Source organism: Sturnira hondurensis, unplaced genomic scaffold (genome assembly GCF_014824575.4).
Source record: "Sturnira hondurensis isolate 20B ecotype Veracruz unplaced genomic scaffold, ASM1482457v3 Scaffold0022179, whole genome shotgun sequence".
NCBI classification, from domain to species: domain Eukaryota; kingdom Metazoa; phylum Chordata; class Mammalia; order Chiroptera; family Phyllostomidae; genus Sturnira; species Sturnira hondurensis.
The window spans coordinates 2262912-2275221 of NW_028094810.1; the positions used below are offsets into that span (position 1 = coordinate 2262912).

Below are 12310 nucleotides of genomic sequence, written 5' to 3' on the forward strand. Positions count from 1 at the left end.
ACGAGTCAGCCCCTCTCAACTGGGAGCTCTGGCTCCCAACCTGTGTGGTTGTCTATGGTAAGGGAGACCCTGATTCCATCTTGGGAAGACCCGTGAGTCAAGTCACCGGGTGGGGGAGGGGCCGAGGCACAGGTGCACCTGTAAGTCCTGACAAGCTTGTTGGCATGTGGCTCCAGAAGCAGGCCCCGGAGCGTGTTCTCCACACAGGCACTGATATGGCGCTCGGGGATGCCTCGAAGCCGGGCGTACATGACCAGCGTTTCCCTGCCCGTCATGTGGTCCAGCAGGGCATCAAACTGGGGGCAGTAGCCAATCCGCTGTCGCACCTGGGGTTGGAACACAACCAGGGAAGTAACAGGTAAGAGGGAGGCTCCTCTGGGTTTCTCTCAGCCCATCTGTCCAGGGTGGCCCATCAGCCAGTGCACAGGCCCCGGCGCTGGCTGCAGCTGAAGCTTGCTAAGTAGCACGTCAGTGGGGACACAGGAGGTGGGTGGCCAGTTCAGGGAGGCTGGCCACCCTGCCACACTGCCCCATAATGAGGGGTCAGAGATGGGCCAGAGCCTTGTCCACTCTGGGCAGTGTGGGGGCAGGTTGGTATAAGAATATATTGATTATACAAAGCGACCACTACATGCAAATATCTTCTGGTGTGTCATCCGCTCATTTGTTCATCAGACGTTTAACAAAGACCTAGTGTGTGCTAGGACTTTTCTTTCTCCTCCCTTCAGTGACAGAGAGGCTTAGTGGCAACACTTTCGGGATGGGGCACACCGTCAGACAGCCAGGGCACCGCGCCATCAGACATCCGCTGGTTGGACAGCCACACCATCAGAGCCAGGGCGCTGTGGGGCCACTGTCATCTCCCCTTACTTTCAGCAGCTGGCTAGGGACAGGTGAGCCTAAAAAGTCTATGGGTTCCAAAGATGGGGTTTCTTTTCCTTACCCTCCGTGGGGTTCTTAGACTTCCAGCATTTGTGTTCACTTGATCTGGGAAAATTCTTAGCTAGTACCTTGTCAGTGATTATCTTTCCCTCATGTCTGACCTTTCCTCCTGCAACCCAGATTAAATGTAGTTAGGATTTCTCATCCTTCCCTCCATTTTCTAAATCATAGATATAATCGTCCTTTCCCTACATATATTTTCAGTCTCGTTTACTTCGGTCCACGCGGTAAACACAGCTGTTTTATAGTCTGGGTCTGGTGATGGTGAATGCCAGGTGGTCGTGGGCTTGTTTCCCCTGCAGGGCCTCAGGCCTGTGGGTTCCAGGTGCAGGGACCACCCTGTTTGTTTGCTCAGGCATGCACTGCTCAGGGGCCTGCGGCACCATTCAGGGTGTTCTTCCAGGCCCGGGATGGAGGCCTTCCCTCCAGAGAGGTTCTGTGCTGTGGTCGGGCCCCTGCTGCCAGTTCCGGAGACGAGGTCATTCCCGGCACAGGCTCTTCTTCACTCCTTTTCCTGCTCTGCTCAGCACACAGGGAACCGTGCAGGCAACCTCCAGGGGTATGGCAGCAGGAGGCTGGCCTGGCTCATCCTTACCCTGAGGGGGCAGCCTTTGGGGTTCAACCCCATGTGGGGAAAGTCTCCTATTATACCTCTACCATGGGGGCCCTAGACCTTTGTTTCCGCCCTCTTCACTTAGCAAGGCCCCTAAAGCCACACCCATTACCTAGAACACAGTGGCCTTTTGTGTCTCTCAGGACTCACAGATTTCAGCCTGAGTTCCGCACTGTCTGTGTGCTCTTCAGTGTCTTTACCAACATGGTTTGTCATTGATGTTTTATCTGGCTTTTGGTGCTTGGTGGGATGGCTGGTCTGAACAGCCAGAGGTCATTCGTGCACATCCATGCACAGACTGGAGAGAGCCTTTTCTTCTGAGCAGAGCAGCGTGCTGTGAGCGCCACACCGCACGGGGTCCGGAGAAAGGGCTTCTCTGGGAGGGGCCCAGTCTCAGCCCTCCGGCCAGGCCTGGGCCCTTCCCGCCAAGGGAGTCCTTATAACCTGTCCTTTCTCTCCTCCCCATCGCTGGCTTAGCTCTGCCCAAGGTTACTGCCTCATCCTGCTGTCTACTTCCCGATTCAGAGATGAGCTGCACCCCTGCCTTCAGGGCGCCCCCTCTTCTCTCCTTCCTGGCAGCACCCACCTTCCCGATGTCTGAGCTGATGCTGTAGCCCCCGACAAAGGCATCCCCAGAAGTGATGGTCTCCTCCCCGGTCAGCATTTTGAAAGTGGTCGTTTTCCCGGCTCCATTGAAACCCAGTAGCCCGAAGCATTCCCCTTTTTGGACTGCAAGGGAGATCTTGTCCACGGCAAAGAGAGGTGCCCGCTGCTCATACACCTGCAAGGTTCCAGGGAAGAATCACAGTGGGGAGTCGGGGAGCCAGTCTCTGAGCAACCAGGCGTTGGGGGCAGACCTGGGACCCGTGGAGTGGAGCCTTACCTTGCAGAGCTCCTTGATGACCAGAGGTGTGTCCAGTGGGGAGTCCAGGCTGGGGGCCAGGATTCGGTTCCTCTCGTCTGCCACGTCCTGGTCCTCAGGAAGTGCTGACGGCCGGGTGTAAATTTCCATCTAATTGTTCCAGAAAAAGCCCAAAAAGGGTGAGCTCCAGTCCAAGGGGTCCTTTACTCTGGAAGAAGGGGCTGAGGTCTCCAAGACAGCTCACCCAGTCTAGCCCACGTGTGCTGGCTCAGGCCTTTCACAGGGAGCGCTGGGGGAGGGGGCGCCATAAGGATTGAAATTAGCACCAAACAGACACAAATTGTCTGAGGAACCAGGATAGCGCAAGGCTCATGGAGAAAATCAAGAAACTCCACTGAGGGATATGAGATTTTAATTACATTTTATTGTTTATGCTATTACAGTTGTCCCAGTTTTTCCCCCTTCGCCCCATCCACTCCACACCCCTACTCCCTCAGGCAGTCCCCACACCCTTGTTCATGTCCATGGGTCATGCACAGATGTTCTATGCTGTACTTTACATCCCTGTTACTATTCCGTAACTACCAATTTGTACTTCTTAAGGGGATGTGAGATTTTAATATGTGGGTAGAAACTCCTGTTCTTAGAGAAGTCTTACTATTTTAGAGAAGACAATTTGCCCTGGGTTAATCTGTACATCCAATGTGGTCTCAGCAGGGTTTTTTAATTTTTGAAATATTTCATTTTTGAAATATTAATTTTTGAAATATTATTTTCAGAGAGAGGGGAAGGGAGGGAGAAAGAGAGGGAGAGAAACATCAACTTGTGGCTGCCTCTCTCGCGCCCCCCACTGGGGACCTGGCCCGCAAACCAGCCCTGTGCCCTGACTGGGAATCAACTGGTGACTTTTGGGTTCACATGCCGGCACTCAGTCCACTGAGTCACAGAAGCCAGGACTGGTCTCAGCAGTTTTTGTTTGTGGAATGGGATGTACGTGACAAACACGACGATGCCGGGCAGCACTGCCTCTGCTGAGACCAAGCACCGCAAGGCCCCAGGAGGACTACAACCCCCTCCCAGGCTGCGAGTCCTGTGCTGCACATACACTCTGGCCATAGCTGGGTGCTAAGCCCTCCCTGTGTGCTGACCTGAGGAAGCCTGGCTTTAGTGGGAGACCTGCCCAGTACAGAATGCAGGAGCCACTCACCAGCTGCCGCCTCCTCCAGAAGGCACAGATGCAGGTCTTCAGCCTCCACAGCAGGTCTGTCTCAATGAGGAAGAGCAGGGTGAGGTAGGCAAACCCTGAGGCAGCTAAGGAGGTCACGAACCTGCCGACCCCTGGCGCACTCCATGCATAGAAGTTCTCCTGGTACTGGATGTCTGTGTGGGCAAGGGAGAAGCTGCTGCACCTGTGTCCCCTACCGCCCCTCCTCGTCCAGGGAGCCAGCCCGAGTCCCTCTCTAGGCCCACTCAGCTTCTGCACCCCAGCCCTCTACATGGAGGCTGTGAAAGTTCAGAGCTCATTTATTTTCCGAGGGCACCTCCCACGGTCATCACTGCCACACAAGGGTCCCAGACACTTCCTATATCCTGCAAAGTCTCACCTTGCAAGGGATGACTATGATAAGTTACCGAGTCATGTCCTCACTCACTCACACACACATTCACTTCGTCACTTGGGGACTGCACTGGGACACAAAGAGAGGTAAGGCCTCCCTCCCCACCAGTCAGTCCAATGAAGTAAGTGGCAGGAACAGAGCAAAAGCTGGGCCTGCCAGGGGGCTGCACAGGGCTCTGCCAACGTGACCACTAGGCTGCCTGCAAAAGACCGTTCCAAGCACAGAAAGGGTGTGTGGTGGGATGGACTCTGGCTCCCAGACAGACGTCATGTCTCAGCTCCCCAAACCTGTGAATGATCTTACTTAGAAATAGGGTTTTTCCAGATGTAATTAGCTAAGTGTCTTAAGGTTAAGATCCTGGATTTAGGGGGAGCCTGAAATCCAATGACAAATGTTTTTACAAAAGGAAGGAGGGGCAGGTTTGAGATACAAAGCCACATGGAGAAGACCACGTAAAGACAGAGGTGGAGACTGGAGTGATGCTGCTTCGTGAACCAAAGAACCACCAGGAGCCAGTGAAAGCTGGAAGGGTGGTGGGAATGGGAGGGATCAGGTGGGAGCTGATCAAGGAGGCAGGGGGCTGCCCTGCACGTCTGAGTGCTGTAGAAGCAGTGAGGGGTGGCCAGCCCAGGTGATGGTTGGGCTGGGGTGGGAGAGTTCCCTTGGGAGAGGGGACACCTAGGCTGATCTTGTAGAGACTAGAGGGTCGGCCAGGTGGGGAGGCGGAAGCACACATCATTCTGGGGGAGGGATAGTGAGCACATAACTTCTGAAGACCGTTTGCATGCTTATACCTGGGGTATCTCAGTTCTGGGACCAGGGACCCGCCTTGCCACACCAAGGCCCCGAGCCTCTCCAGAGGAGCCCTTTCGCATGAACAAGTCTCCTGGGGATGCCCTGGTTGGCCCTGGGGAGAGAGTCAATAAAATAGGCTGCCGGGTAGGAGCCTGTCACTCACTGTATTTTTTGCAGTAGTGGGCGGCCACCTCGGAGGAGGTGCAGTACCTCCTGGTCTCGTAGTTCTCATAGAAGCTGCTGACTGCCATCCCCAGGCAATGGTTGGGCAGCACTAGAAATATGTGGTCCAGGGTTCTAGAAAGTTCTTCTAATTTTACCGCTGTGGGAAGAAGGCACAGGCCAGTGAGTACAGGGAGGACACACCACAGCTGCCCTCAAGGACAGATCCAATGAGGGAAAGAAGGTTCCCGATATTCCCTACATAGTGTGTGGAGGCCAGGGTGTCCAGCTGGGCATCCACCACAGATGAGGCCCAGGCCTTCCTGGGACACCACCTCCCAGGGGGTGGCCCCAGCAGCTCTGCTGAAAATACAAGAGGGAGGGAGTGCAAGAGCATGATCTGGCCTGTGTCTGCACTGGTATCACACCCCCACCCTCCCACACCTCCACACTGGTGCGGAGAGCTCCATGGGTGCCCAGGATGTGGGGAGTAGGGGGTGGTCTCCAGGGTCCCACCTGGGATGCGCATGATGGTAACCATGAGGAAGGTGGCGATGCCCGACAGGACGTTGAATATGGTGAGCCTCGTGTAGGCAGTGGCCGCCCCCGAGAAAAAGAAGGTCATCAGATACATGAGGGGTATGATGGCCCAGCCATAGAGCATGAGCAGCAGCAGCATGTCAGCCACGTGGCCATCCCGTGTGAAGGCATGCACATCAAAGGCTTTGAACACCACCTGCAGCAGCACGGAGTGAGTGGGCGGCTTGATATGCAGAGCAACGCAGGAGCTCGGCCAATCAGCCCCACAAGCCAAGTTAGCTCCCATGGTGGCTTTCAACCCTGGGATCTTCCCTAATGAGGTTCCCCCTTTTCCCTCTTACTGACAGAGTTGTCACCAGGGTACCTGGCTCCAGGCCCCTGGCTGCTAAAGGGGGCTGGAAGTTGGGGGCATGAAGACCAATGAAGAGGGCTGCCTGGCATTCCCAACTGTCCTGGAATCAGGGCTGAGCTACCAGTGGGAAACTCAGGCTGGTTTTGGTCTGTGCAGGGGTCCTAGGACGTGCGGGGGAGGGGGGGTCCCAGCACCAGCTGCAGCCCTCACCAGCAGCAGCAGAGTGGGGATGAGAAAGGAGAGAAGGTCCCACAGCAGAGCTGAGAGCCAGAAAGTGGCCATATGGACTCCGCTCACAAACTGGACATGCTTGGCCTGGACAGCCCTCTCACTGACCGCCAGGATGGAAAATGTGCTGGCCAAGAATGCCATGGCGAAGAGCAAGTTGAGGGCGATGTCAAATCCCTTCCGGCCCCTGTGGGAGGTTGGGGGAGACAGGGAAGGTCAGGAATAGAACATGGAGCATCTGGGCAGCTGGGGGATTGGGTCCTTGGTCACTACCGTTCAAAGCATGCGAGGCAGTGGCCCGGCCACTAAAGGGGGTTAAGAGAGAATGCCAGAGCTGGAGGGGGGCCTCTCGGCACCAGGAAAATCCTCCCCCCAAGAATAGCTCTTCCTCTGGATTTCCTGTCCCCAATGATGGCAGTGCCACTCTCCCAGTTGCCTTCAATCTGTCCCCGGTGCCACCCACTCCCCACAGACACTCAGGTTTCACTCTGCCTCTCCCACATCTGAGAATCCTCTGCCTGGCTCTCTCTGCTCTGCCTTTGTCAGACCGCCCTCTTTGGGTGCCAGTGTCACTGCAGCAGTGATACAGATTCCCCACCACCACCCCCGCCAAGTGCATTCTGCATTCGGTTGCCAGCAGTATCTTCTACAAACTGGCTTTGACAGCATTGTTCTGTTGCTTAAAAACCTCCTGACCATTCCAATAAGTAATACTGGGACAACTGGGTATTAATTGACCCAAAAAGGGAATGTAGTACTGACACCTGCTACCACATGGATGAACCCTGAAAGTGAACGAAGCTGGTCGTGAAAGACCACGCATTATACGACTCTGTTTATATGAGGTGTGCAGAAGAGGCGGTCCATGAGGGCAGAAAAGAGCCCGGGGGCTGCTGGGAGACGGAGGAGGGAGGGACGGGGAGAGACTGCCAGTGGTCACAGGGCATCTTTGTGGGGCGACAAAACATTCAATAAAATTATATTATAGTCTAACGGATATATGAAAAGATGCTCAGCATCCCTGATCATCAGGGAAATGCAAATCAAAGCCACAATGAGATATCACCTCCCTCTCATTAGAATGCCCATTATGGAAAAGACAAAAAATAACTGTTGGTGAGAGCGTGCATTAAAGGGGACATTTGTGCACTGTCCCCTTTAATGGAAGGGGGAAATGTTGATGGAAATGTAAATTAGTGCAGCTACTGTGCAAAACAGTGTGAAGTTTCATTAAAAAATTAAAAACAGAACTAGCGCCCTGGCCAGGTGGCTCAGTTGGTTGGAGCACTGTCCCATATACAAAGAGGTTGCAGGTTCAATCCCGTGTCAGGGCACATACCTAGGGTGCGGGATTCGGTCCCTGGTTGGGGGAGTGTACAGGAGGCAACTAATTGATGTTTCTCTCTCACATCGATGCTTCTCTCTCTCCCCCTTACTCTCTAAAATCAATAAACATATCTTCAGGTGATGATTAAAAAGAAAGAAAAGAACTGCCATATGATCCAGCAACTCCTGAGTATTTATATGAAAGAAACAAAAGCACTCATTCAAAAAGAGGCCTGAATCCCCATGTTCGCAGCGGCATTATTTACAACAGCCAAGGCATGGAGACAACCAAGTATCCAACAACGGGGCAATGGGTAAAGAAAATGTAATATACATATCAGAATATTATTCGGCCATAACAAAAAAAATCTTGCCATTTGTGACAACAAGAACAGACCTTGAGGGATTATGCTAAGTGAAATAAGTCAGATGGAGAACGACAGATACCCTATGATCTCACTTACATGAGGATTCTCATGTTTAAAAAACATTAGCACTGGCTAGTGTGGCTCAGCAGATTGGGCATCATCCTGCAAACCAAAGGGTCGCTGGCTTGATTCCCAGAGAGGGCACGTGCCTAGGTTGTGGGCCAGGTCCCTAGTCGGGGATGTGTGAGAGGCAACCAATCAATGTTTCTCTCCCTCCCCTCTCTCTAAAAAATTAAATAAATAAAGTCTTTTTAAAAAATGAACAGAACTCATAGATACAAAGAACAGATTGGTGGTTGCCAGAGGTGAGGCATGGGCAAAATGGGGGAAGGGGGTCAATAGGTACAAATTTCCAGTTACAAAATTTGGAAGTTATGAAGATGTAATGTACTGCATGGTGACCACAGTTAATAATACTGTGGTATATGTATTTCCTGCTATATATATTTTTAAAGATTTTACTTATTTATTTTTGGAGAAAGAGGGGGTGAAACACCATTGTGTGGTTGCCTCTTGTGTGCCACATACAGGGGACCTGGCCCGCAACCCAGGCATGCGCCCTGACTGGGAATCGAACTGGTAACACTTTGGTTCACAGGTGGTGCTCAAGCCACTGAGCCACACTAGCCAGGGCTATTTGTTGCTATATTTTTGAACCCTCAGCTGAGGATATACTTTTATTGATTTTAAAGAGAGAGGAAGGGAGAGGGGGAAAGAAACATCCATTGGTTGCCTTCTGCACATGCCCCGACCAGGGACTGAACCTGCACCCCTTTGGTGCATGGGATGATGCTTCAACGGACTGAGCAACCCGGCCAGGGCTCTATTGTGCATTGTAAAGATTCTAAGAAATATTAAAAGCTCTTATCATAATAAAAAAATTGTAACTACAAATGGTGACAGATGTTAACCACACTTATTGTGGAATTAATTTCCTAATACACCCATCAAATCACAATGTTGTAGACCTGAAACTAATACAATGTTATACGTTAATTACCTTAAAAATTATATGGTAATGATGGCTCCATGATTCTGTGAATATGCTAACAGTCATACAATTATATACTACAAACAGGGGTATTGTATGGTAGCTGAATTATGTCTGCTAAGCTGTTAAAACAAAAATCCCTGCTGCCTGGTCCACTCTTGAACCTGCTCAGCCTGACCTCTGGGTGTCCCAGTCTGGGGCCCACCAGGAGGCAGCTGCCACCTCTTGATGTCCCCGGCACAGCTCTTGCCCATAGCTGCTGACAACCCTGCCCGGGTTTGAAGGCCCCTCCAATAAGCCTGTCTGTCTGCAATGTCTCAGTCAAGGGGAAGCCCCTCCCCAGCACTTTGTATATCATTTCAAAGCCCTGCCATGGGCTCCCTTACGGGTATTCATCTTTGTGTTTGTCTGTTTCTGGTATACCAAGGAGAGCAATGACTGCCACTGTGTCTCTTCTTTGGGGGTAGAAATGGGGGTGCCGAGGGAGAGGACAGAGTAAGGTTCAGAGCACAGTCTGGAATGTGGGATAGATGGAGATGAACCCCTCCCCCATTAATTAGTTGCCCTGGAGTGATCACTCTGAAATTAATTGATTTTCTTCGCTTTCTCTGGATGGCCCCAGAGTTTGGGGGGCTCTCTGGCAGGGATGAGGGAGGGTCCTGCACACATGATGGCATGACAAGTCCTAAGGAGAGAGCTCCTGGTCACCCTGATGCAAGGCTGTCAAAGGGCTAGAACCCTTGATCTTTCCGCATTCCACCGTCCTCACTTGCACACACAGCCGGGCACTGCCCTGAGAACGAGCCTGTGCTGGGATTCCCTGCGCACAGTAGCTAGCTGGAGCTGGGTGCAGATTTGGGAAGAGGGCATAGCCATCCTCTAATCTTCAGGAGCTCCCTGCAGGGACCTCAGTGTGTATGGGATGGAGTCTCACCAGCTTACCCGCTATCTAAGAAAGGGATGAGTATGAAGGCTGAGAAAAGTGTGAGGTGAGGATTCCTCAGCCAAGAACCGGAAGCTTCCTGAGGGCAGAAATTATGCTTTCTCCACCTTCATGGCTCTGGGCAGCCCCCAGCTGTGTTGAGGCGGTTACTTCTGATGAATGGCCCTGACAGGAGAGGGCAGGGCCTGCCTGATTGGGTGAGGACGGAGTCCTCAGGGGACCGGACGGCAGGGCAGTGCACGTACTCATTGAACTGGTCCTTGGCGGCCTGCAGCGAGCTCCGGGGCTGGGGGTAGTTGGAGACTGTGATGGAGGCCCTCGGGCCACACAGGAGCTTGAAGAGAAGGTTGTCCACAATGGCCAGCGCCGTGGCCGGGGAGTGGTATGCCTGGTTGTTGAATAAGGCGGTGACAACTGTCTGCTCACCGACATCTCTGAAGGACGCTGCCACCAGGCACCTCTCGTTAAAGCCTCCCCCCTCCACTGAGGCCCTGAAAATCAGGAACTCCTCCAGGTCACCTGGGGAGCAATGGCAGAGTCAGCAGGGTGGATGACTGACCCCCACGGCCCACACTCTGGGGAGCTCTGAAGGACTGGAGGAGCCATGGGAAGAACACAGCACACACACAGACACTGTCCATGGGCCGTCCCACCCTGCACTCAGGCTCACTGCTCTGGCCTTGCCTCTTACTCAGCTGTAAAATGGGTACAGTGACGACACCCACATCGCAGGACCCAAGGGTCAGTGAGGGGACAGGGACACATCAGTGACCCTTAGTATTGATATTTACAATGGCATACAGGCCTTTTGTCATTACCTAAAGAAAAAGGTCAGATGTCTTTAAATGCAGTGTCATAAAACCATGTAGTGAGGTGGTCAGAAACGACAGGCCCCGCACTCGATGAAGGAGCTGGAATTTAACCTTTCAGATGCACTTGGCTCAGGGCGTCTGGACAGCGTCCTGAATCTCCCAGACCCACGGTGCACCATGAAAGCCTCACAGTCTTTGGACCAGGCTGGAGGCCACTTGGGGCGACAAAGAGGGGCACTCACCAGTATTTCATAGGACTATTCGAGGTCACAATCACTGGCAGAGCTGAGCAGGGAACCTAGACTGAGGGAGCTCCACCCCAGCGCAGTACCCATCGCCATGCCAGGCCATTCTAGGCTACCTATACATTCCGCTAAAGAGGAACTCGATTCCTGCCAAGTTTTGCGACCATTCAGTATGCTGAACCTCAGAGTAGCTGCCCAGGAAGCGGAGTGGGAGGGGAGCAATGAAAGGAGAAAACCTGTGAACACAGTCCACGCAAGTGGCGTGATGCCAGCTCTGAAACCAGGGCAGCGTCTGACTGCCGCAGTGGGGGATGCGAGATAGTCTTGGTTCTAGGGTGACAGAGGGAAACACCGTGTCACGTTAATGCCTACTGTGACCAGCCTAGTAAACAAAGAAAAGGCAATATAAAGATCACAGAAGTTCCATATGTCATATGAGTGGTTCTAAATACAAAACTTCAGGAAATGACCACTTGGTCAGAGTTTAGCCCTAGGGATGCTTTTCCGTGTCTTCTTCTCACTCAGTGCTATAATTTCCTCTGGAGGCATTTTTCGTTGTCATGATGGGGTGGGGGTGGGAGAGCAGGGGCCCTATAGTGCACAGGGAAGTGAAGAACTAACCACCCCAAATGTGTGCAGTGCCCTGGTTGAAAAGCGGGCTCAGACCGCACAGCTCGGGTCCTGAGACCAGGCATGCCCCTTACCCAACACTTCACGAGGCTCCTGGCCCTCAGCCTGCAGCATGTCCTTCAAATGCTCAGACAGCTGTTGATCCAGACGAGAGGTCCCAGGAACTGAGAAAGGCACAACAGTTCGGCCATACTCGCCCAAGGTCAGCTTGAGGATGGGGTCGTCAAAGATCTCGGAGGAATAGTTGATGGACAGGAGGGCCAGGGTGATGCACATCACAGGGACCAGGACCTGGGCTGCCAACATCTTCCACTCCCGCCAACTGTACGAGGCCTTCTTCAGGAACATGGCCAGGAACTGCTGGCAGTGGAGGGTGAGCTGCAGCAGGGAGGACAAGGTGACACGGCTGCCACTCAGGAGCCAGCATCTGACCAGCAGGCATGGTTCCCATGTGAGCCTGGCCCCTGGGCTTCTCACAGGGCTCGGTCAGTGACATGCAGGACACATGTGTGCACATCCCTGCAAGTCCTGACGTGGGCCTCAGGGGGTCTTGCAGCAGCCATGGAGGCAGGGCAGGCACTGTTGGCCTGTCACGGGACATTGGCTGCGATCCCATAGCTCCCCTGCCCAGGCTTCTGACTACTGCTGGTACGAGGACCCCAGCTGTGCTTGCAGACAGACAAACGCCCCTCAGCCGCCCATATTCCCCGACCTCAGCCCTTCACTGTCTTGTTAAGTGCAGGGAGTGCCACATGCTGGCCATGGGACCAACCTTGGCCCAGGCTCTGTTTTCTGTCTGTAAAATGGGACCAGTGCTGCCCC

The 12310-nt window shown here is 53.2% G+C and overlaps 1 protein-coding gene across 3 annotated transcripts in view; it reads right to left on the bottom strand.

Annotated features, from left to right (window-relative positions):
* Nucleotides 1-12310, bottom strand: part of ABCA3 (ATP binding cassette subfamily A member 3) — a 50046-nt gene that overhangs the window by 3178 nt on the left and 34558 nt on the right. For all 3 annotated transcript variants that reach the window (XM_037034372.1, XM_037034371.1, XM_037034374.1), the window contains exons 21-29: nucleotides 11563-11866; nucleotides 10047-10320; nucleotides 6096-6300; nucleotides 5510-5729; nucleotides 4995-5153; nucleotides 3625-3797; nucleotides 2439-2567; nucleotides 2142-2336; nucleotides 139-326 (exon numbers count right to left, since the gene is read on the bottom strand). In XM_037034372.1, coding sequence (XP_036890267.1) covers nucleotides 139-326; nucleotides 2142-2336; nucleotides 2439-2567; nucleotides 3625-3797; nucleotides 4995-5153; nucleotides 5510-5729; nucleotides 6096-6300; nucleotides 10047-10320; nucleotides 11563-11866 — 1847 coding nt within the window. The remainder of the gene's footprint in view (nucleotides 1-138; nucleotides 327-2141; nucleotides 2337-2438; nucleotides 2568-3624; nucleotides 3798-4994; nucleotides 5154-5509; nucleotides 5730-6095; nucleotides 6301-10046; nucleotides 10321-11562; nucleotides 11867-12310) is intronic.